Source organism: Tursiops truncatus, chromosome 6 (genome assembly GCF_011762595.2).
Source record: "Tursiops truncatus isolate mTurTru1 chromosome 6, mTurTru1.mat.Y, whole genome shotgun sequence".
NCBI lineage: Eukaryota > Metazoa > Chordata > Mammalia > Artiodactyla > Delphinidae > Tursiops > Tursiops truncatus.
Genome location: NC_047039.1, coordinates 46,490,593 through 46,517,347, shown reverse-complemented (window position 1 = coordinate 46,517,347; position 26,755 = coordinate 46,490,593). Strand labels below are relative to the sequence as shown.

Sequence of the window (26,755 nt, the reverse complement as noted above, 5' to 3'; positions counted from 1 at the left end):
CCTCCTGGTAATAACCATTATAGTCTTTTAATACCTTTCCTGCATTGCTTTTGTTCTCTTACTCTACCTTGTCCTTCCACAATGTTGAAGCACTTGCTGTTCCCCAGTGCTTCATATTATCTCATTCATTTTGCTTTTCACATGTCGTATTCCCCGTTGTCTAAAATGCCTTCCCTCCCAGCATACTTCCATCCTTTACCTGTTTAGTGCAAACTCATCATTCAAGACCTAGCTGAAGCATGAACTCCTCTGAAAAGTCTTCCTAACCCTCCCAACCCCATCTGAATTAGACATCCCTGTTACAGCATTCCTTTATTAATGTAATGATCACAACCATTTTTACTAATTACCTGCCTTTCCTCCAAATTGTAAAATAGTCAATACAACTTTAGAATTAATTTAAAAAATAAGAAGGGCCATTTTCTACCTTACAATTGGGAGTGTAAATTGGTAAAGCCTTTGGGAAAACACACTGGCAATATCTATCAACATACTAAATGCATGCAATGTTTAACCCAGTAATTCTACTACTAAGAATCTCTTCCACAGAAATATTCAAATATATGTGCAAAGATATAGAGACAGATATAGATGTAAAATAAAATGTTCACGGTAGCATTGTTTATAATAGCAAAAAACAGGGATGATCTGCATGTAAGTATATCATTACCATGGAATACTATGCAGATATTTTTAAAAACTGTCTTGGAAAGGCATATCGCTAAGTGAATTAAAGGCAAGTCACAGAAAAAATATTAAAATATGATATATTATGCCCTCGCCAATCTCTATATAGACATACTTTTTATCCATGCAAATGCATGGGGGAAAATCTGGAAAGGCTATACCAAATCGTTAACAATGATTAAATGAAGTGAAAGGAATAACTCCTAAGTTTTATTCCATTCACTTTTACTAGGAGTATACTCCAGTATACTTTTTTAAAGAGAAAAATACATTGATGAATATAATAATTACCAGCAGAAAAGGAGTGAGGTAGTAATAACACTTTACAGTTCACACCAGTTTAAAACCAAAAAAAAAAAAAGTTACTTTTCAGTAAAACTAAGGCTAAGTACCACAGACAGTGACAATCTTTGTATGAATCCTGAGTGTGATTTTCTTTTGAAGTTTTTTTTTAATAGAAAGTAAAAAGTAACCATAAATTTGTGGTCTGACCAACTGAATATCTTTCTTAGAGGGCTGACATCAATATAAGGTCAATTTATGCTCCATAGAAAAGATTCTTCTTCAAAGTTCAAACAAGGAAGCATGTATTTATTCTCCATATAAAGCTGATACGTTTCCTAGAGGGTGGAAACCTGGTTTGGGCAATATCAAATTATCCCTCTCAGTCTGCTTCAGTCCTTGACATTCACTCGTGTACTTTTCTGAGGACAGAATGAAAGAGAGAAGCACGGGATCCTTTCAAACCTGAAGTGCTACAGTCAATTATGTTTCAGTGGGCCTGTTGGTTTAGTTTCTGAAACACACAGATTCTCATGGATAGGCTTGTTTTGTTGAATACAAACACAAAATAAGAGAATAAACAAACATGAACTCATAAGAAGCACTGACACTCCACCACCCCTCTTGACTCTGACCTCTCAAATAAGTGAGCAAAACTGAAGACAAGCTTATTGTAAGCGAGAAAAATACAAGGATGGAGATGGGACCAAGGGCAGGGTGATATTATACACTGAATATGCAGTGACAGGCCCCTTCCAACATCAGGTGGAGGTCTTTTTGCTGCTTTCTCTCATCTCCTATGCAAACTTGAAATAATACTTTTTCATAAACCATTATTATAATGGATGTTCTTTCTACAAGACAGAGTTGAGTAAACTCCAGGGATAAATAAAATGATATACACTCAGAAGAAATGAAATGAACATTCTGGAGCAACAGCCTAGACCTATTAAATTTTCACACATGGATCATTTCAGTAGGATGGAGATCCAGAATGGAAGATAGCAAAAATTTGGTTTCTAAGACACTCTAAGAAGATAAATTAAAAAGAGATGACAGAGCAATAATTTTAATTAAAAAATTAAGAACATAAAGAAAAGTATTTAAAATACTACACCCATACATTTTCCACTGAGTTTAAAGAGATGTTAACACTTTCACCATGCTAGTTTACATTTTTCTTTAAAGAAATAAAATTTTGTAAGTATGAGCTTCTCCATCCCTCCTTCCCCAGTAAGCCATGCCCTTTAGTTCCTGTGCTGTCCTTTCAACTCATGTTCTTGTACTACATATGTGTCTCCATCACCTCATTTATTCTTGGCTTCAGTGGTTTATAAAACCATACATAAGTGATATCATAACCATATAATATATAATCATCATTTTTGTTTCTGAGACTTATCCATCTTGCTACATTAATTGCTAAATAGCATTTTGTGTATTATTAACCCACCAGTAATTGATCCACATCTCTACAATTAGGTGTATACTACTTTTTCATATTACAAACACTGAAATATGTTTCATTGTGCACCTGTGAAAAAAGCAATCATTATTATGTATCAAATCTTAAAGAAAATCTAAAAATAAAAATCAGCTAATCTGGACACTAAACAGAGTATCTACTACACAGTGGTCAGCTGAATGTCTATTTTACAATGGCCCCAAAGAAATAACTGTTTTCCATCTCAGGTGCATCTTTCTTCTTTCATATTTTAAGAAACTAAAAATTCCTCACAGAGTGAATAAATAATATGTCTTTCAGTCATAAGAATTGCTACCCAAAGTACCAAGACGACTGCATTTGTTTGTGCGCACATGTGCACACATTACTTGCAGCCTCTTCATCCTTCATTTACTTTCTTTTTAAATCTGGCGGATGAGGAGATTCCAGTTATTTCTGTAAAGGAGGGAATTGGGCAGTTCAGAAAATATATTTCTCTGAAGAAATAAGAGCCTGTAAAAGTGACCAGAAAAGTTAAAAACAAAGTAGGAGAGAAGATACGTTATTGCAGCATTATTTCCAAACTGAAGCCTTCAGTGTACCTTCATACATTGCTGGTAGGAAAGTAAAATAGTACAGTCATTTTGGAAAACAATTTGGCAGTTCTTTAAAAAGTTAAATTAAACACAGAGTTACCACACGACCCAACCACTCCATCTAGGTGTATAACCAGGAGACTTGAAAACATATGTCCACACAAAAACTTGTATATGAATGTTCGTAGCAGCATTATTCATAGGGCAAAGATGGAAACAAGTCAAATGTCCATCAAATTATGAATACAAATATAAGCAAAAATGTGGCATTATTTATACAATGGAATAGCATTCAGTTATAAAAAGGAATAAGTATTGGTACATCCTATAACATGGATAAACCTTGAAAACCTACTAAATGAAACAAGCCAGACACAAAAGGCCACATATTGTATGATTTCATTGATAAGAATTGGCCAGAATAGGATATTACACAGAGAAAGGGAACAGATTAACCCCAGGGGCTGGGAGAGTAAGGAATGAGGAGTGATTGCTGATAGGTACAAGGTTTCTTTATGGGGTGATGAAAATGTCCTAGAACAAAATAGTGGTGATGGTTGCACAATACACTAAAACCCACAGAGCTGTACATTTTTAAAGGATGAATTTTATGGTGTGTAAGTTATATCTCAATTTTTTTAATAAAAAAAGAAAGCTAAAAACTAATTTCTTAAGGGAAATCTTGACATGAGAAAAAACAAATCCATACATCAAATGTGAAAGCATATCATATGAACAGACATAAATGCATCTCAACAAATTCTGATTTGATGAAAAACACGTGAACATTTCAGTAGTTTTACTACTGAGGAAGGTAATCATTATTCTGGCAAAGAGTTACTGCTTCAAAGACCCAGAAGTCAAGAGAATTGCCAGTGGAGAGAAAGATCTAGATCAAGAATCTGGTTTTAACACTTTCCAACTGTGTGTGGCCTTGGACAAGCCATGTAATCTTTCCATGACTCAGTTTCCCTTCCTGTAGAATAGGAATAATAACCTCTCAAAAGGTCTTATAAACCTACTAAACAAAGCAACATATGTAAAGGGCTCAGCAAACTGCCACGGACAAAGTAAGCACTCAGCTATTTAACTACACAGAAATAGGTTACCACCAAATACGTACCCAAAATATAAATATAAAGAAAAACTAATTAACAGGGATATCATGTGTGTAGGAAGGCCGTGGGGCAGGAATGTGGCACATGAGGAGACCAGCTTGAAAAAAACAAGAAATATGAAAAGTAAAATGTATCCCTATTTTCTACACATTCCAACTTTTGAAGATAGTTTCATTATAGCTTATTTAAAAGTTAATTATCTCTTAATCACAAAGAGATTTTTACTGAATTGAAGGCTGGGCCTTCTATACATTGAAAAAGCCAGTGGAACACAATACTGTAAATCAACTATACTTCAATTAAAAAGAAAAAAAGAAAAAGTCAGTGGGACACTGTTCCAGTGGAAGATACTGATCACTAAAGAGTGGCTTATCAGGGGTTCTCATACTTTGTGGTGTTTCTTCACCTGGAAGGCCAGTAAATATGCAGATTCCTAAGCCCCATCCCAGAGATTCTGATTCAGTAGATCTGGGATAGAGCCTGAGAATCTCATTTCCAACCAGCTCTTGGGTGATGCTGATGCTTCTGGTCCAAGGACCAGACTTTATGGAGCACTGGCTTGGATAACACAACATTCTAATTGCTCAGTTCCTTTAACAAGAAAAATGTGAATTCTCTCACTTTGGGGCAGGTTTCAGGAACTATGATTACCTTGGAATAAAAGGAAGAAACAGGGTGATTAAAAATTATAGCTAGCATTTACTAAGTGCTTACTTACATATGAAGCATTATTCTAAAAATCCTGCATAGCTTTATTTAATCTAATCCTCCTAGCCATCTTATGAGGTAGATACACTTATCCTATCCCCATTTTATAAATGATAGTGAGCCCCACAGAGATTGAGCAATGTGTCCAATATTATACAGTCTGTGTGTTTTGCCATATATGCACTGCTGAAATTTTTAAAATCCAATAGAATCCATAATATCTACTTGCTGATATAATTGTATATATATATGTGTCACATGTGTGTATCAGATAAAGGTAAAGGAGAGATTATTCTTTGTAAGTCTCAAATTCTAGAATTATGAAAATGAGAAAAGGATCATTTCACCGAAAAGCTGTAATTTCTCTTTTCTATTGTACAAACATATATTAATCTTCTTTTTCAAAAGGTAATCACTCTTCTCTCAAAAGAAACATTTAATGAATTTCATATAATCTGACTTCACAGAACTGAAATTATCTTTCTCTAGCCACTTCCTCTTTAATGAAGGACAACAATAGCCAAAATTCCTAGAAGACAAATATTAACTTTTATTTTAAAATCATCTAGTGATAGAAGTGCTTATGAATCAAAACTATTTTAAACATCATTTGGTTAATGAAAGATCTTCTATTGAAAGATTAATGAGTAAAGATTACATACCTTGTTTTTAAAATAAACCTCAATTGGCAAAATGAAACCAGCATACCCAGATTCTTCTACTTTGTAAGGTGGATCTTTGCACACTGCAACATTAAAAAAGAGAAAAAGAGTGAGATGAGATTAACAGGCAAAAACACATTCTTCTTTCCTTTAAAAACACGAAAAAAAAAATCCTATCCTACCACCTACATCATTCTCAATTTTCACAGCCCTTTGCCAAGCCCCAGCTAACTCTCTGATTTGTTCTTTACTTCTTGTTCAGAATCTACAATAATAATATTCCTATGTAAATCAAATATGTAAGTTATCTATTCAAATCTTGATGGGGGATAGTGCATCACAGTCAACCATGGTCATGAATGACTGGACTTTAGTGATTATCACCCTGCCCTAACACTTTAGGGAAACTGAGGACAGCACCTTGTGACTGAAAGATTGAAAACAACTATAAGTTACCTAACAAACATATTATCTATGTCTAGTCTTTGATGGACATCACACTACCCCAAACCCCTCAGTTCTCTGAGATATCCTAATTTCCGTACCAAAAGGTGGCAGGACCACCCTCCTTCCTTAGAGAAATCCCAAACCCAGTGTCTCCCAATGTTATTGGTGTTCATTAAGACTCATTATCCCCTATTACCCCCCAAAGGAACACTTACTGAAATACTGCAATACATACAAACACTTCAAATCTATTCACATCATAAGAATACATAAGAAACAATAAGGCTTTTGTATTCTTATGAAGAAAGACTTATTTAGACAAGACTATTTAGGCAAGCTCTTGGGAAATGAGAGATGCCCTAAGAAGCTAAATATGATTTCACCTCACTAAAATTTCCATTAAATCAAAATCAGTTGCAAGGGCTTCCCTGGTGGCGCAGTGGTTGAGAGTCCGCCTGCCGATGCAGGGGATACGGGTTCGTGCCCCGGTCCGGGAAGATCCCGCATGCCGCGGAGCGGCTGGGCCCGTGAGCCATGGCCGCTGAGCCTGCGCGTCCGGAGCCTGTGCTCCGCAACGGGAGAGGTCACAACAGTGAGAGGCCCGCGTACAGCAAAAAGGAAAAAAAAAAATCAGTTGCAAGCCAACTGAGCTATTCTAGTTAAGACTGCATTCTGCTGGTAAGTGTCACAAAGAATTTAAAATGTACATGTTGACCATCAAGGCCATATACCACATAGCACATAACCTGGTAGCCCAAGTCCACTTCAGCAGGGCTCCAGTCTGCCTTTTAAACCCTTCCTCCTTTTGTCACCCACCAATCCTCCTATGCTTCATTCAATTGCATCAATTCCCCCAAAACATGCCCAGTATTTCCCACCTATGCTCTGTCCTCTTTCCTTCCATCACACTTTGATGCTACTCTTAGTATCCTCTGCTAGTTCAAATCTCAATTTCTTCACAAAGCCTTTCCAGACCACAGAGTACTATCCTCTCTTCTCCTTTTACCCTTCCAAAGAACTGTCTGAATCACTGATTTGACACTTAACAGACTTCCTTATTATCATATATTCAGGAACCTCATCGCTAATTCCCTTTCACTCCCCAAGGACAGAAACTTTTTTTAATTAATATTTATTGGAGTATAATTGCTTTACAATGTTGTGTTAGTCTCTGCTGTACAGCAAAGTGAATCAGCTGTACGTATACATATATCCCCTCTTTTTTGGATTTCCTTCCCATTTAGGTCACCACAGAGCATTGAGCAGAGTTCCCTGGGCTATAGAGTAGGTTCTCATTAGTTATCTATTTTATACATAGTATCAATAGTGTATATATGTCAATCCCAATCTCCCAATTCATAAGGACAGAAACATTTACTCAGGAACATAAGGAGTGTCAAGGGCTCAGGCATGCCTGGGTGTCAATCCGGAATCCACTTCGAACTAGCCAGGCTACCTCTGGAAAGTTACTCCAATTTTCTGAACCTCAGGTGCCTTGCCTGGACAATGTGAGAACTAAACAGGTGATGTATGTAAAAGACACAGGATAGGTCCTGGAACACATAAAGAAGTGGCAGAAGTAAGGCAGGAAATCTAACCCGTAAATACCCAATTGTCATGTAAATCTTTTGGATGAAAATAGAAAGGAGAAAAGTACAGAGCCCTGGATTTGGATTAGAAGACTCAGTTCCACGGCCCTGGACTAAGGATTCTCTAGACAGCTCTAGTTCTATTCCCTTTATATATATATATATTTTTATTTTTGGCTGCGTCGGGTCTTCATTGCTGCATGCGGGCTTTCTCCAGTTGCTGCGAGCGGGGGCTACTCATCGTTGCAGTGCACGGGCATCTCATTGAGGTGGCTTTTCTTGTTGCAGAGCACGGGCTCTAGGTGTGTGGGCCTCAGTAGTCGTGGCACACGGGCTCAACAGTTGTGACTCACAGGCTCCAGAGCACAGGCTCAGTAGTTGTGGAGCACGGGCTTAGTTGCTCCGTGGCATGTGGGATCTTCCCGGACCAGGGCACCCTGCACTGGCAGGTGGATTCTTAACCACTGTGCCACCAGGGAAGCCCCCATTCCCTTTAAAAGAGAGAACACCATCTACACGTTGTCAGCATGGCTATCAAGACTCAAGAAGATTATATATGTGGGGAAATACAAGTCTGAGGCATTTTTAATGCAGAGGAGGAGGATGATGTACTTAAAAATTGGTTAGACACTCCATGAATACAAATATGATTACAAAGAGGTATCCTGAAGACAGGATTTTAACACTTGGCAGTCTCCCGTAGCCCACCTTAGGAAAATTTCCCCAAACTGACATCAGAAGAAGTAAATGATGATGAATGAGGCATCTCACCTGACCTTACAAGTTTCTCTAATAAAAAATGAAAAAGCAAAAGGACTCAGAGTGGCTTCAGCCCTGCATCCACTGACCACCTGCCAACCTATCATGAATATTCAAATACCCTGAACACTGAGCAGGGTGCCACTAAATGAATGAGCACCCCACCCCAGCTAGAAAGATAGCATTACATCCGTGACATTTCCAGGCTGCAGAGCCCCTTTTCAGAACAGCAGTTTCAGTGTCCAGGTTGCTTGGGATTAATCGTGCCAATGCCGTTCGAAGGAAGTTTATTCTGTGGGCTGCTGTAGATGCCAGAGAAGTTATAACTGTTCCTCTCTACACCCTTTTGTACAGTTCACTTTCTCTATTCTGCATGCAAAATGCTCCTATTATAGAAAACAGCTGTTAGTGAGCACATCTTATAGTTGAAGGTCTTAAATTTTTTTCCCACCCTTTAAAGGAAATGATCTGTTATGTATTACTATTCCAAAGAAGTCTAGTTTTATAAGAAACTGTTTGCCAACTCATACCTCAATTATTTTTAAATGCAGTATTTTCATAAATAACAATGAACAATGTCTGTTGAGCACCCTGAGTTCTCAATTAGAAGCAAACAATAGAAACTTTTTATTCACAATAAACACGACAGAAAAGCAGTAGCAATGCAAATACAAATTTACAGTTCTAATCTGAAAAAAGGTCAAATTAGCGGAAGTAGTTTATTTATTCGACTGTTTTATAATCAGAATCATTAACATGAGTTTCTAACCTTAAGGATCTATTAAGATCTATGTAATAAAAGGCCAAATGTCGTAAGTTACTGAAGGGATACCCATCTATAGAAAGCCATCACATTTTTTTAGGTGACAATAAAATGGGAGGATTCATATTCATTCTTTAAACTATGCACATTAATTCAGTAGAAATCACTGGGAACTCTTATTCCTGTCAAAATCCAGCCAAAATTCTGAGATGTTGGCTCTCTCAGAACGTCTCTCTGTTCCTCTTCCAAGCTTCTCTTGTTGCACTTATCAGGCAGCCTGATAACGTTCATTCACCTCTCAGACTCCTCACTAGACTGAGCGACTTGAGGTCAGCAACCCCATCATTATTATTTGAGCACCAAATAATAGGTGCTCAATAAATATTTGTTGAATTGAATTTCTTAAAGATTCATGCCACTCTTGAGTTTGTGGTTAGCAGATACAAACTAGTATATATAGGATGGATAAACAACAAGGTCCTACTGTATAGCACAGGGAACTATATTCAGTATCCTGTGATAAACCATAATGGAAAAGAATATAAAAAACAATGTATGTATATGTATAACTGAATCACTTTGCTGTACAACAGAAATTAACACAACACTGTGAATCAACTATACTTCAATTAAAAAAAAAAAAAGGATTCATGCCACTCTTCACTGATCTACCATTGCTAAAGAAGTTGCTTTCTACAAGCAGCAATGATTTGATATTAGCCAGTCAAATTCTTCTCCAAATTCACTACAAGCAAAATAATCTTTTAAAATTTGGTAGAGGTGATAGAAAGTGTTGCCACAGAGAAGGAGTCTCTTGAAAGCTGAGTATCTAATGTGGGACTGATTCTAATTCTATAGTACCAAATTTTAAGAAATTGAGTTAACAAATTGGGCCAGAAGATCTCCAACATCATTTTGAAACTAACACTCTAGAGCCATAACTAACATTTCCCTTTTCCTCTCCTTCTGTACATTACTACTCATGTACCCCAAAGCTCTAACTAGAAGACATTTTCAAAAATCCATGTAGATCTACCCACACACAACACCCAAAATTTAGGCCTGAGAGGAACAGACCAAAGTTTTCATAAATAATGAGTAACTGGGCTTTTTTCCCCCCCCAAAATAGCTTTTCAAAATAACAGGCACAATATAAACCCATATACATAGTATTTAGAATGATGTTAACTATATACATTGACCATTAATCTATTTAATTTTTAAGTTGAGTGGAAAATGTACAAAAAGAAGAAAAACACATGAAAAGGAAAAAAAGTCATGATTTGGTTAGCCTGGAGTAAGTCAAATCCTTACTTATTACCTGAGATTTTTAATATTAATCCTTTAGGAGAAAAAGGCTTGAAAAATAGCTATACTTGATACAAAGAAATAAGTGCTCCTTAGATGAATAAATGAATTTGTGCTTATATAATGTTACATATACAATAAGTAAACTTAATTTATTAAAATATCTCATTTTTAGCACCAAAAACAAAAAACAAGAAAAAGAAAGAAAAGAACAAACTCCTCCAGATCCACAAGACCATCAAGTAATAAGCTTTAGAAAATATCATTAGGCAACAGTTTTTTCCCAAATCCTTAGGAAAATAGCTGGCAGATTCCTCTCCAGAGCCTCTTTCCAGTCTATTTGCTTAGACACTAGACTTTACTCACATCTGAATACTTTTGATAAGGACATGGCCCAGTTGCCCATTGGTAATTATTGCTTTTACTTTATTTACAGTGCAGAGCCCTCCCACACCAAACTCTCTATATATACAGACTGGTTATTACCATGGCTTTGTGCCCAATGTCCCTTCCAGCTTCAGCATTTTGGACTCCTTCTCTTCCTGCTTCAGTTCCACCACATCAGAGCCCCTAAGAAAAGTGAAGCAGGGTACTACATGGCCATCTTGCTGCCCCTGTTCTGTGCGTCTGGAAATCCAAAGACTAACATCTAGCAGTCTGGGCATCACCCTGCCACCGAACATGGCCCAGTCTTTACACTCCTGACATTTTGAAAAGAACAAAAATCAACGGTTGGATTTTATTTTTGTTTTTATAAGCTCACGCATGCACGCACATACACCACACACACACCACCCACACACACAGATTCTGCCATTGCTTCTATTCAGCCCATTTCAAAACAGGTATTTCCAAATAACAAAAAAATGCTTTCCCCCTTTGTGCCACTTCCTCATTTCCCTGAAAAAGGATTAAAGATAACATCGCGCAATTTTTGAAATGTATTGTTGAGTTGTTTTCACCTTGTTGAAAAATTCAAATGCAATTGTTGACTTTTTAAAAAATTCAAATGCAATTCTGAAAATCTAATTGTTTCCTATACAATAAAGAACTGTGGCCACACAAGATAACTTTCTAAATAACTTTCATAAAATTACAAAGAAACAAACTAGATATAGTTAGCTAACTAGGCAGATGTAAAACACATGTCTACCTCCTCAGGATTCACCATTTAAGGACCAACTCAAACAGACCTCCTCTGGAGAGCCTTCTGTCAATACTCCAAAACAAAAATGGTACTGTCCCTCTTCTGGGTTCAACCTTTTTTCTCACTGATCTTATTAGCAAATCCTAATATATATGCTACTATCAAGCCCCATCCTCACCCTAGATTAACTGTGTGCTTTCCAAGGGCTAAGGTTGTATCTCAGGACTCTTTTCATCTCTGAACCCAGCCCACCCTTTATGAAATTGAGTAGAATCAATGAAACGTAACTTTAGTATGACCTCAAAGGAAGAGATGGAGCAAGCCTGGCAGCTGACAAGAAATGCCTGGGTGGCAAACAGAAAGTATGAGCAAGGGCATTAGGAAAGTAACAGCATAGTGGAACAGTCAGTATAAGAAGAAACACTGAAAATGATGAATAAAAAAACAGATAATATGGATAAAGTTTATACTTCTATAGAGAACTCGTACCATACACACTCAGAAATTCACATCCAAACTCAGGGAGGGTAAAAATGCATAACATATAAAAGAGGAATCATTAATTTTGAATGTTACACAAAACTCCTAGATTTGGAATAAGAGTTCAAGACTCCAAATTGGCTATGTTGAAAAATCTTAATGATGATACATAAAAATGACTTCATTGGTTAGTAATTTGCAATCTTTATGTATAGACTCAGAATATCCATGGCTCTCTCTCCAGGTAGTGGGGAAAAAGAGAGGATTTTTTTTTTTTTTTTTTATACGTATGCACGTTTTCAGCTTTCGGAGGAGTTGCGTCACTGGCCCGTCTAGCTGAGGTTAAGTCAATACATTTCATCTGGAGAAAATATAACCATGATATTAAAATAAGACCACCTTCATAATCATTTCTTCAAGGAACACATAACAAATAAGTCAACAAAATACAGGGAGTGCCCAAAACTACATAACATTACAAATTGTTAGGAAATATTAAATATAAGTCTTCAAGCTTACATCTTTCACTAAAATTCATAGCACAACAACCAACCTGTCCCAAGTTCCCTCAATATAACTCAGTATACAGCATTGCTTCAAATGATTGGCCTAGTGGAAATACCTATCCGGGCTAATCTGATAAGAAAGAGTAAAACTATATCTTCAGAGAAAGTTCAACCTAGAGACAGACCTAATTCTTTTATTGAAAACTATTAAATTGAAAAATCTTAATATTTCTATCTTAAGGAGACCACCACTTTTTTTTGCGGTACGTGGGCCTCTCACTGATGTGGTCTCTCCCGTTGCGGAGCATAGGCTCCAGACGTGCAGGCTCAGCGGCCGTGGCTCACGGGCCCAGCCGCTCCGCGGCATGTGGGATCTTCCTGGACCGGGGCACAAACCTGTGTCCCCTGCATTGGCAGGTGGACTCCCAACCACTGCGCCACCAGGGAAGCCCGAGACCACCACTTTTAAAGTTAAACCTTGGGCAAAATATTTTTCAGAATACCATACTTCATAAGGTCCATCTGGAAAAGCAACATTAGCTACATGGAAAATGGTCTTCTAGGGAAATAACTAAGATCCTCCCAATATTTGGCAGGAGCATCTTCATTTCAGTGTGTACTACTACATCCAAAAAATTGGTCATCAGAACTGTTGGTGGGAATGTAAACTGGTGCAGCCACTGTGGAAAACAGTATGCAGGTTCCTCAAGAAACTAAAAATAGAACTACCATATGATCCAGCAATTCCAACCCTAGGTATATATCCAAAGAAAATATAAAGAAGATGTGGATAAAGAAGATGTGGCATATATAGATACACTGGAATACTACTCAGCCATAAAAAAGAATAAAACTTTGCCATTTGCAGCAACATGGATGGACCTGGAGGGTATTATGTTTGTTGAAATAAGTCAGACAGAGAAAGACAAATATTTATCACCTATATGTGGAATCTAAAAAAGAAAACGAATGAATATAACAAAACAGAAACAGACTCACAGATACAGAGAACAAACTTGTGGTTACCAGTGGGGAGAGAAAAGGGGGAAGGGGCTTGATAAGGGTATGGGATTAAGAGGTACAAACTGCTATGTATAAAATAAATGTATGCATAGAAGCTATAAGGAGATATTGTATAGCACAGGGAATATAGCCAACGTTTTATAATAACTTTAAATGGAGTATAATCTATAAAAGTTCTGAATCACTATATTGTACACCTGAAACTAATATTGCTTTTCATTATTTAATCAAATATATAAAGAGCCATTGAAGAATCTCACTTGCTAAAATAATCCCCTCATGATTTCTGGAATAGCAGAAGTCAACAACCCTTGGGACAGTCCTCTGGCATCAAAGTTTTACCCAGTTTTATCCCAGGTTTTACACTTGGCCCTGCTATCACTAAGACTGATACTGCTTTTTATTTAGACGGAAAAAGGGAAGATAATGTCTTCATTTATAAAATTATCCTATCTTCTCAATAATATTACCCTAATTAATTCAATTTAACAGGCACTATATAATCATAGGGCTACAAAGATAAGGTGGAATCTTGCTCTCAAGCAGATGACAGTCTAGCCAAAGACACTGTCCTCTAAGTGCAGGTTCTATTCTAGGGACATGAGATAGAGCGATAAACACAGCTGACATGGCCCCTGCACTTATTAACCTTATGTCCACTGTTAGGAGGCAGGGAGGGTGAGGAGGAGAGAAGAAAGAATACACGTACAAGAAAATATCGAGAAAGTATTAAGTGCTACAATGAAAATACAGCAGGCTGACATGAGGGAGATGGGAGAGTTCCTCTTTACTTTAGATGAATACACCCTCCCTGAGAAGGTGACATTTAAGCTGAGACCTCAAAATAAAAAAAGAGCAGGGTATGTGTTGGCCAGGCAGGAAAAAAGCACTATTTATGTTGCTTACAGAGACAGATGTGTAAACAACCTAAAGAAAGCCTGCCTTTATACCTGCCTCCAGGGCTGTTTAGCCCCTTACCTGGATTTTCCTCTCTAGCTGAAGTGAAGGCTACTTCCTCCTTCCTGAACATTTTCTCCCATCCTGAATTCACCATTTAACACTCACATAGGTTTGGCTCTTATGACCTCACATCTCATTTCTCAAATCTTAAATTCTCCCAATGCTACGAACTCCCAAGAAAACACTTTGCATCTACTTACAAAACCTTCGTTATGATTCTTCATCATGAAGGTTTTTTAGGTAGATATAATTATTGGGAATTGTATAACCTAATCTTAAGTAAGAGATTTTTTTTTTAAGTATGTCCCTTGAAATAGAGTTCCTAAACACAGTACGGAAGGAAGCATCTGGACTAAGGAAGGTCAACCCCAAAAAAAGGAGTGGATTTTAAGTGCAATTTGAGAAAAGGAAAGATCACAACTGTAAAGCTACCTACTCAAGGGGAGGGAAGCAGTGTTGCAAGGGAAAAAGCTACCTGGATCAAGAAGGAAAGGAAGGATACAAAAGTGATGACACTCAAAATATTAGAATACAGAGGTTACGATTTCCTCAAACACATTCATATTAAAGGGATATTTTTCAGCTTAAGTTTTTTCTTTTAATAAGTGCACAATGTGTAAGAGCCACTTTTAAATGTGGTACACCCATCTCTTCTTGTATAGCATGCAATTTTTAATACTCACCCTTTAAGTATTCAATGCAGAGGATTACGAATTGGTGTTACACACAAGACAGCTATCAACTGCATTAGGATGACAGAAGTGGCAATGTGTTATAAAATAAGTAAATATAATCAATTAAAGTTAAGACTCATTTTCTACTGAATTTGAAAAAAAAAAATACAATAGCCTAAAAGATCACCTCAAACTAACTTCACAGAAACACCAAAAGATAATCATGCAAAAAAGATCAATGATCCAATTTTTCTCTTCTCAATTTTTGCTTTATTCCCTTTTCAGTAGGGGGAGAAAAAAAAAATGCTTCCAGGGAAGGGATCAAAACTGTTCTAACTTTAGAGAAAGAGCTAAAAACAAGATTCCTTTTCAACATCTTGTGGACTCTACTTCGTTTTTTCTGTTTGGCATTTTGGCACAGAGATAGCCTATCCTAAGTATCCTAATTGATTTAAGCTCCATTAGATATTCCAAATGAAGACAGAATGAGGGTGATACTGATATGATGGCAACTGTTTAGACACAGTGCATACAAGAATGTGGTTCCTGTTCAGTCTGACAATCTTTCAATCTTCCCAAATAAAGCAAGGAAAATTCTGTCTCTCCACTCTCCTAAAGCAAGGGTTTTCAGACTGTGTTCCAGAAAACCCTACATCCCAGCAGTGTGTATTGCTTTTACAAAAGCAATAGGGTGCTTGCCCCAAACAATGAAACTGTAAATAGCCTAAGGACCAATCCTGAGTTTTAGATACAGGATTAGGGTCCCTTCAGATTATGTGAAAAAAAAAGTAAGCCACTGCTAAAATAAAGTCTGACACCACTGCTCAAAAGTACTATAAAAATTTAACTATATCATTAAAGTAAATCTACTTTCACAGAGTATGATTTTTTGCTTGCTCCTGTTGAACACAGAAGTGATCTACTGTTTTCTGTCTGCCCTGACTATAAAAGTGAGCTACACTGATTTCTCACTGAGATTTGCAGTTCTGGTATGTCTTTTTGTTTGTTTGTTTGTTTTTTGCAGTATGGGCCTCTCACTGTTGTGTCCTCTCCCGTTGCGGAGCACAGGCTCCAGACGCACAGGCTCAGCGGCCATAGCTCACGGGCCCAGCCGCTCCCCGGCATGTGGGATCCTCCCGGATCGGGTCATGAACCCGTGTCCCCTGCATCAGCAGGCAGACTCTCAACCACTGCGCCACCAGGGAAGCCCTCTGGTATGTCTTTGAGCTAAACAGAGACAGGGAGCAAGAGAAAACCAGCTGCTACTCTTCTTATGGGGTCAAATGTTACAAAATACCTTCCGATTACCAAATGCAGTGCTAATTGCATGGTACCTCTCATGGCCTCTGAATTCCAGGAGTTATTTAATAGGGAGAAATAGTACAAATATAAAAGAAAGAGAAATCAGGACAAACACAAAAACCATTAATAGTCAATATTATAGGTGGGAACTCACAAACTGAAAAGCTTAGGGAACAAACCAGGGAGAAGCAAAGAGAGAGTCAGTCATTGGGTTTCATTCTTGTGTGGTTAAAGAAAGCAGGTCTGGGGAGTTCCCTGGTGGTCCAGTGGTTAGGACTCCGCTCTTCCACTGCCGTGGCCCAGGTTCAATCCCTGGTCGGGTAACTAAGATCCTGTGAGCTGCGAGGTGCAGCCAAAAGAAAAAAAAGAAAGCAGGTATGATATTGTCAAAAGGAGGAAGACATTTTTAATGAGTAGTAATGATTCTAGGAAAAGATTATAGTCCAAGCAGGAGTATGGGAGAAACATTCCACTGGATGGGTAACTGAGGTAAGTATTTCTTCGTGGTTCTTTTCAACCTTGAGATACAATACCAAGGAAACAAGTTTTCTAAGAGGAAGGTAAAGAAACAGGACATTGGTAAAGAATTTAGGAGCCAAGGGCTAGCTAGCAGCTTTAATCTTATTTGGGAATAACAGAGAATCACTTACTCTTTTAAGAATAGAAATGAAGGTATCCAAATAATGCCCAAGGCACACTGACTATTGCTCCAAATAAGGCAAGGAAAACGGGAAGTGTAGAAATTAAGACTGAATATGAAGAAAGAGGAGGAAAAAGAGGCTGCAAGTTAAGATGATCCCAGAAATTACTACTCTATCCCAAATATAAGTGTGAGAATTCTCACGTACATGGAATTCTCAGGTTTACCGTAGGAAGTGTAGAAATGTTTGCTAACTTAAAGCAAAGCCCCTTGAAAACTTCAGTTTAGTGGGAGGCGTCATTTTCTGACAGGAAATTGTGTGTGATGTGGAAGCAGAAGAGCTTAGAGGTCGAGAGCCAGGGATTTTGAGAACCCCTTGGTTCAAATCCCACCTTGGACACTAGCATAATACATCCTATTCTCTCAGTTATAAAATGGAGCTAATGCTATTACCTATATCATACCATTCATTAAGCTTTAAGAGATCATCCACCATGCTAAAGGCATAAATGAGATAATCCCTATAAAGCTTGAGAACACTTTCTGGAAACTAGAAATCATCTACTAATCTAACAGTAGTCAAACACAAACCATAAACATTAGAGAACTTCTTGTGAACTTTCCCCCAAATCTGTCCAAAGAACAGATTTAAATTTACACACTTACCCTCAGTTTAATTAAGCATTCTTCTATCTGGTTTTATTTTTGGCCCTAGGGATTCTTGACAGGGATATGTGAAAAAGGAAAATATTCTTCACTTTGGAATTCTTTTGGCTCAACCCACCACTAAAAGTACTAGCCGGCGGTTCACAAAGTCAGCCCACCTTCAAACTCATGAAGCCCAAACTAGCACATGTTATGAAAAAGCTGTAAATAAAGTTTCCAAGGTTATGTATTATAAAGCAGTAACGGAAATACTGCAATAAAACAAACCAACAGAAAATAGAAATGCAATCTGAATTTGAGTCCTGTGGGGTAGTAACAGATAAATTAGCAAGGAATCAAGAGACGTGGTCCTGGCTCTGTTTCTACCACAAATTTGCCATCTGACCTTTGGAGAGTCCCTTTCACCACTCACCCCAGAGGCAGCTTCTAGATCTACAATTCTGTTATTCCAAAGACAAGTCATACGTGCCACTTCTAACTTGAAGGCAAATGCATTTTGTTTTTTAGGATCTTCATTTAAGCATAAAACAACTCTCAGCTAAAATACCACATCTGCTATAACACAGTCAGGAAATTGGGACAAAACAAAAGAACAGAAACAAAACAAAGATTCAGAATCACACTTGAATTTTTAAAAATGTTTCATGGTAAGTGCTTTTTAGAAGAGAATTTAATTTTTATTAGACCAGTAAATAAATAAATACTGAATTTCTTTAATAGAGGCTGCCCACACACACACACACAATTCTATAAATTAGATTTTCATTTTCTTGTTTCCATTCTGATTATGAAGTCAGATTAAATCTACTGAGTGAGACCCTGTTTTACCTGTATAAATCAAACTAGAAATTTGATTCCTCGGGAACTTGATATAATTTAGTGATAGTACCATATCAGCTCAAGTATTAAGGAATGAAACATCAGAACATACTGGCAGCATTTATGAGAAACACCATGCTTTGAAAAAGCTAAAGTAAAAAATTAAACCAACCGTTTGCACATTAGGCATAGCACATTATGTAAAAAACCCTTGAGTGTTATGATTTTACTATATACTGCACTTGTAAAACCCTTGTTCTTAATCACACTGAAACATATTACATTGCTTTTTAAATAGAATGCACCCTGCCACAATGCACTCAATCTTAATAGTATTCCAGAACAGCATGCCCATATGAAAGATAGGTTGATGAATAGGTTTATGTCCTATTCAAGGAGATGAAACAGCTCAATAGAAAGATTAAATAAGGCTCCTGCCAGTGGCTGAATCTTAAAGTCAAAGAGAAGAACACAACTCAAACCAAATGTTATAGGCAAAGGTCAAACAAGAGAATAATTAAGACCCTAACTTGAAGAGCTAGCTAATGTTCACTCATTCAGTGTAAATCAGAAGAAAAATTACTCCTCTTAAAGTGTGACCGTAATAATTTTCACGGAGTCGATTCCAGAAGATACATTATAAAACTGAATGAAGGTGAACTAAGTCCCCAAATAACCTTTAGAGGGAACCACTTCTATTATGAAACTATTGGACCTTAAGTGAAAAATTCACTTTAAGATCCTACTGTCATATCATACTTTAAAAATTTATTCTAGATTTATTATGTATCAGATATTAATAGAAATATGAATTTTGCTAAGAGCCTTTCAATTAATTTTTTGTAGAACTCTATTATAACCCAATTCATTTATATAAAAAGAAAAAATTTATAAAGAATAAGGCAGGAATTTATGTTTCCAGGGTATTTTTTTGTTTGTTGACTTTATTGTCCCACCACTAGTCCCAACCAGTTTCAACAGGAGATTTAACTAAATGGATGAACATATTTCTCTCTATGTACACACACCACCTATAGAATGGAAATACAAGCTCAGCTATAAGAAAATTTGGGAAGTATAAAACAGTGCTAAAACAATAGGAAAAAGAAAATCTGCTTATCATGCTAGTGAATATTTTGGAGCCATTATAATCCCACCTGGAGGAAAGCCTAGTTTACTGAAATTTATCATGGGACAACAGGTACATTTGTGTTTTTAAAAAATCATTCTCTTCATGTACTGTCATATCCTATTTTGAAAACCCACTATCTAACTTCATTTCTCTTCCAAATAGCCACATTTTTTGACTATGTCACTGATATCACCTAATAAACTAAGTAAATCATATGACTTAATATACACATACCCCTATGATACCCATGGACTAAATACAATCAACCAGAAAGAATAGCAAGAAATCAAATAAGCTTTCCCTACTCTCAATTTCTTTTCCTTGTTATTCTATTTTCATGAAGAAATGCTGGTAGATAAACTCTAAATCCATCTGACTGCAGTGTGGGCTCAGGGAGGGTCGAAACTAAACAACAGAACTTGAAATATCACAGGAAGAAGTTTTTAATATTTTATAATGATGCTTTATTTATAAATAAATGCATTTGTTCTCCTACATACTCCCACCCAAATCAGCATATCATACACTGCAAATAAGTCATTTTCTTTCCTACTTATGACAAAGAGCAGTAAGATATTTAAAAACAGCAAATTTCAAATAATTTCCTCCTCAGAGATAATAATAAAGGTATGATTTATTTAACACCTTTCACCAAGTCCCCGAAAGATCACTGATGTCAAATAAATCCATAACGTAAGGAAATAAGTAGTGCAAGAGCCCTGCCAGCCACCCCTTTTTACAGATGGAATATGACAGCTTAAGCAATTTACCCAGAGGTCAGGGAGCTAATTCCTGGCATTCAATCAATAGCTATTTATTAATGGCTTCTATGCCCAGCACTCTGTGCTGGACGCTTGGATGAAAAGTATTTTCTCCTTTTTGCTTATTTGTAGCTTCTCATTTTTCTACAAAGAAACAAAAATTCTTACTTGTATTATAAAAGAAAAATATTTAAAACAATGTGATGCTCAATGAATTTGGAGAAGAACAAGGTTTCTGGAATTCAAAACATTAGGAAAGTAAGAAAAAGTGAGATTAAGGTTTCCCACCTGTGTGTACTTCCACCATACACCTTTTCCTATGAAAAAAACACGATACATTAGTAGTTGAATTTTATAAAGAAACCTAATTTAGACTAGCAAATCTGTGTCCTCTGCCTGGCTCTGACATTTCCTAGCTGGAGTAACTAACTTTAGGCAAGTTACTTAACTTCTTTCTACCTCAGATTCTTCTGTCCATAAAATTTTAAAAGGCACCCCTGTGTAGACCCAATGTAATATATAAGCAGTTATGAGAAAGTCATTTTATAAATGCTAAATTCCTACGGAACGCTAGTCTTAACACATGACTATTTTGCCAACAGTTAAGCATATTTTCACTAAGTAGGGACAAAGGAAAGGTGTCATTTAGACAAAATTTCTGACAAACCAAGAGTTCGGTGTTAGAGATATTAAAACACAGCCTCTGCCCTTACGAATATCTCCCACCATTTCATGGATGGGTCTAGGACTCTAGTAGGATGTGGATATTATGCCCCTGCCAACAATGTAGCAGGGAAGATAAAGACCTTAACACAAAATTTTTTTAAACAGATTAGGATAACATGATTCTGCTAGACTATTAAAATGAATGATATAAATTTGGAAGTTTCTTAATTAATTTTATGTTTAATTTGGAAGTTTAGTTAATGATTAATGATATGAAGGGTATAAATTTGGAAGTTTTTTTTTGCGGTATGCGGGCCTCTCACTGTTGTGGCCTCTCCCGTTGCGGGACACGCAGGCTCAGCGGCCATGGCTCACGGGCCTAGCCGCTCCGCAGCATGGGGGATCTTCCCGGACCAGGGCACAAACCCGCGTCCCCTGCATCGGCAGGCGGACTCTCAACCACTGCGCCACCAGGGAAGCCCCAATTTGGAAGTGTTTGAATTCTTTTACCAATATAGCTTACTTGGACTTCATATCTTTTGAAATGCTTTTGTTATCTCTCCATGGCTTTAACCCTACTTTCATTTAGATAGTGTGGCTGTCAAAATAAATGTTTCTTGAGATTTGTTTTGATATTAAAACCTCAGATATCATTTAACTCTATTAGGATTTTCAGTTTGCCTTAAATTTGTTGAGATAAGATAAACTATATTAATCAGCTAATATGCAAATTTTTCAAATCATCAATAGATTTCCTGGGTGAGTTAATCTGGGATGGTTCCCATTACCACCATGGTCTAATTATTTCCAACAAGTGTGCTGCTGGCCATTCATTCATTCCTTTCATAAACACTGCACACATTACATACCATGACTAAAAATGCAAGCATGAAAAAATGAGAATTTATCCTTAAAGAAATCATAAGCTAGGCATTTTCTATCCAGACACTTTTGATCCAAATTAAGAATTTCAATTAACTCCCCCCTCCCCATCCCCAGGTTGCAGTATTAAATGAATGGAAGTGCCAAGTGTCTAGTAGCAATAGTTGAACATTCCGGGTAGAACAAACTTCAGGATGGTTTGAAACTAACCATATATTGTAAGCATATGCATGTTTTAATGCAACAGCTCTTAACCAAAAAAAAACACAAAAAACAAAAAAACAGCTTTTCATAAGTACATAAGTTATAAGCTAAAGTACAATGCCAAGTAAACCAAATTTAGAAATATATTAAAGTTCTAAACCATATGATTTCCTTAATCATATTAGTTCAGCCACTTAATTACAATTCAATCCTCTCCTAGTCAACCAAGTCAGTTAGCCACCCTCCAGAACAAACTTCAACTGCCATTCTTTCGATTTTCTGTGGGGTTACCAGCACTAGACTTTAAAAAATTTCTTAGCTGAGACTCCATTAGTTTAATTACACTACAGCAGTGGTCTCTGGATCAGCAGTATCAGCATCCCCTGAGGAAATCATGCAACATATGCCAATTCGCAGTCCCTACCCCGGACCTCTTGCACCTGAAACTCTGGGGATGTCTCCGGCAATCTGCTGCCCAAGCCTTTCAGGTGATTCTGATGCCTGTGCAAGTGTGAGAAACACTCCCCTCGACATTCTCTCACACACTCAACCGTGTCAGAGCAGAAAGTCTCTTTCTGTGAATCACTTTTTCTCATTGCTTTAGTTACGTGGCTGTTTTTTCCTCCGCCAACTGGGTGAAGTTACTTCCTTCCTCATAAACTACATCACTTTCTAACACAGGACTATTTTTGAAAGGACCAAAGGATTGTGTACAATCATCCCCTAAATGTCCTTTCCTAATGCTATTTAATAATAGAAAAACTGTTAAAACAGTCAATTTCTTCCACTGTAATTTGTTTAAAAAAAAGAGAAAGAAAGAAAATGAATGAACAACAAAACGAAATGCTCAAGAGTATGCTTATGATTCTTTTTTTTTTTTAATGATTCTTAATGTGATAAAAACACAAAAGGTATGTCTGTTTACTGGCTCAAGCAGTTCCTGCCAGGAAGACACGGACATGGTCATAGAAGGAACTTTCTAAACATCAGAGGCTAAACAACAGTTGCTTTTCATTTGTTGGGTAGGAATAGGACTAGGTCCAATATTCAAGCTTAATCCACCAGATAATAAGCAAACTTTTCCCATAAGAAATGTCAAGAACAAAGTAATCCCATAATGTCACTGCTATGAAAACCATAATCCTATTAAAAAAAAAAAAAAGCAAAAGACAAGAAAAAAACCCAACTGTGCTAATAAACTCAAAGAGCAAAGTAGCTGCAGGCTGTTTAACAGTAATGGACTCAAAGCCTGGCCCATGTACAACAATGAAGCACAATACATAAATAATTATTGTGCAACTTGCAAATTATTACTGTACTTTCTAGTCATTGCACCAGTAGAATTTATTGTACCACACTCTTGCTTGACGTCTGTTCCTAGAAGGCTAGAGATGATGCCCAATACAAGTGTTAAATGCCTAGAGACATGGAATAAAGTCGACTCCCTTAACTGATAAAATAACCAGCCCCTTAACACACAGGGACCCTGACCTTGCTGCAGCTGCTTCTGATTTGTGAGTGTCGGCTGGGAGTATCTTTTTCTGTCTCTTGGCTCCTAAACTTGCAATATATCATTCTGAGGATCCTGACATCATTTCCATAACTCTAATTATTGGACTGATTTGAAACCAAAGATTCTTCGGTAACTTCAGCTTAAGACCACACAGAAACTTTTATAATAACCTACTTAAGTAAATGAGTTGTGTAAACTGGAAGAGAAGCTTTGGAGTAGTGGTAAAAGAGTTTGCATCTGTTATAATCCAAACGCAAGCTAAATTTAGAAAACTAGAACACCTTGAAAATTAGGTTTGGGCGGATATGTAAATGTTCAAATGCAGCTGAGAGTACTTTCATATTCAATGACTAGCTGGCCCACAATTAATATTCCCTACACTCAGTCAATTGCTTTCAAGTTATTGCTGATAAATGAACTAACCCTACGTTGTCAGTCTGCTCCTGTACGTGAATCCACTCACTCATATACTGCAAGCCTCAATCTGCACACAAAAGCCTCTGTCTCAATCAGCAGAGACCTTGAGCATCTTACACATCTTAGCTTCTATCCCACCCTGATTTGATTTCATCCTATATACAGCTCCCTCTCTGATCTAGCTGTTAGTTCAAGAAGACAGTGCCCTAAGGGCAGTTTGACGAAAGAGGATAAAAAAGCAGACCAAAGAAGTATCCTATGACTGTAATTTAATGAGAGCAGTTTTCTCGACTTTAAATAAACATATTCATTTGCAGGAATATGCTCTAAATATTGTGATTCCAAATCCCATCAGTACTTGTCAAATATCTTTAAACGGTTGATAGGTGTAAGAAATAGTGTTCTAACCAACGGAGGACTTTATTGTCATAAGTCAATATCCAAAGCTCATGGATGAGCTAGAATAGCTTGATTCTATGAACTGGCTATGAGCCACTCATCAAGGCGAAGTTTTGAGGCCACTTGACATTGGGAAACAATGGCAAGAGAAAAAAAGAAAGAATGAAAAATCCTTTGCCTTAAGATTTGATTCCTGCATTTTAAAGGTCGGTATGATTTATACAACCTTAAGGCTCAAGGTGAAGTTACTTCTGCTGATGAGAAGGCAGTCTAGAAAGGAGAAATTCAAACACAGCAGAAATGCCGACCACTTGATTGTTAATGGCTATGCTTTCTACAGTAAATTTTTATAATGTGAAAGAGGGCAGCTATACAGATATCCCTCAATAACTAACTTATCTAAGAAAGGCACATTACATACCCCTAAGTCTTAACAAATCTTCTCAAAGATAACCATCAAATCTCCCCCTCCTACAAGCCATCCTGCACTTTATTCACTTGATGATATAATTTTCAAATTCTGATCTGTTGCATTAAAAATAAGGCACAAATCACCTTCAGGTAAGAAATATGTAAAAGTGTGTTAACATATATTAAACAGTTTCATACAATTTGCTATTATTGATACAGTGTTGAAATAAATCACGCATATATTAAAGACAATCCAACAGCATCAGAAATATCTCATTTACAGCTGACTGGAAATGGTGCTTGGCTCATTGGGACTGGCCCAAAGTCCCTGGGTCAGGAATGGAAGCCCCCAATTTCTCACTGGTTTCAAGGAAAAATCACATTTGACTTCCACTGCTTTTATTTACATTAGCTACCTTTTCCAGGAAATTGGCATACTCTAAATATGAGGGCTATTAACCCACCAAAGTTGAGTCCTCCTCCAAAATATAGATATTTTGAGTGTTGAAGGTAGCATATCAGTCAGGGTGTTATTTCACTTAGCAACAAAATTGTCACACTGGAGCAAACTACACATTTCACTAAGGCATATTTTCTAAATATCAAATATGAGAACACTACCTAAAAATTTTCCCAATTGTTCCAAATTTATTTGATCCCAAAACAGTTAGGAAATGACTGTCCAAACATTAATGCTTCCATTTGGTGAAGACATTTTTGGATAAAATGTCTTATGATAAATAAAGCTAACAAAACGCAGGGGAAAACTACTGTTTAAGCAATGTACAAGCTCTTTTGATTTTGTGCCGTCTTCTCTACAAGTACTGAAGATGCAAGTCTGTGGGCCGGTTTTATGAACAAGCTAGAGAAGACCCAAATCAGAGAAACACTTTGAAACAGAGTCCCTGAGACAGCAACTTTACTTTGATGAATATATCCCAGAGTCATATATGTCATCTAGCAAAGGTTCCACATACACTTCAGCATGCCTGACCACACGTTCCTTCTTTATTATATTATGCAAATATAGGTTACAGCAGTCACTTGTGAAATACTACCAATAAAAAAAGTCAAAGAATTTATATACTTAAGACAAAAAAGGAATGGCACCTTAATTCAAGAGTCATGGAGGAATAATGTTAGGGTAAATGGTAACATATAAACCATAAATTAAACAAAAGTTTACAGAATTATACTGGAAGCTCCATTAATCATATCATACCTGGTTGAAATTCCTTGGAAACGCCAATGAAACCCAATCTTCTAAGCATTTGAAACGAAGAACATTTTACATTCTAAGGCAGTATCTTGAAGCCCCTCTACGCCCATCTAAAAATAAGTGGCATCTTCATCCTAAAGACTGATATTTTATTGATTTTTCAACATCAAACACTAATTGTTAATAATGAATATGGTAAAAATCATCAATTGGCCAAAATGCCATGGTTTAAATTCATGTCAACTACTATAGAGTATGTTAAGGAGTCTCTCCTTTAAAGCAAAACAAAACAGTCTTTATCATCTGTGAATAAAAGCCAGGCTTTAAAACCTATGGTCTTTTGTTTTTTCCATCATGCTATAAACATGCTAAAAATAGTTTGACAGACAGTTTCACCTTCAATTGAACCAACTCTGCCTAGAAGAGGGATATGGACTTCTGTCTCCTCCCTTCCCCGGGGCCCAGTGGGATAAATGCCAGAGGGATTCCACACAAGCTTTAGATGTCTTGGACTTAACACCCTATTTGTTTTGGAACCATTGGTTCCTTTCTTATTAAATTCTTCTACTTG

General features: G+C 36.9%; 1 protein-coding gene across 3 annotated transcripts in view; it reads right to left on the bottom strand.

Annotated features, from left to right (window-relative positions):
- MLLT3 (MLLT3 super elongation complex subunit) overlaps nt 1-26,755 on the bottom strand; it is a 265,836-nt gene that overhangs the window by 118,671 nt on the left and 120,410 nt on the right. For all 3 annotated transcript variants that reach the window (XM_073806090.1, XM_033858051.2, XM_073806091.1), the window contains exon 3: nt 5,498-5,580. In XM_073806090.1, coding sequence (XP_073662191.1) covers nt 5,498-5,580 — 83 coding nt within the window. The remainder of the gene's footprint in view (nt 1-5,497; nt 5,581-26,755) is intronic.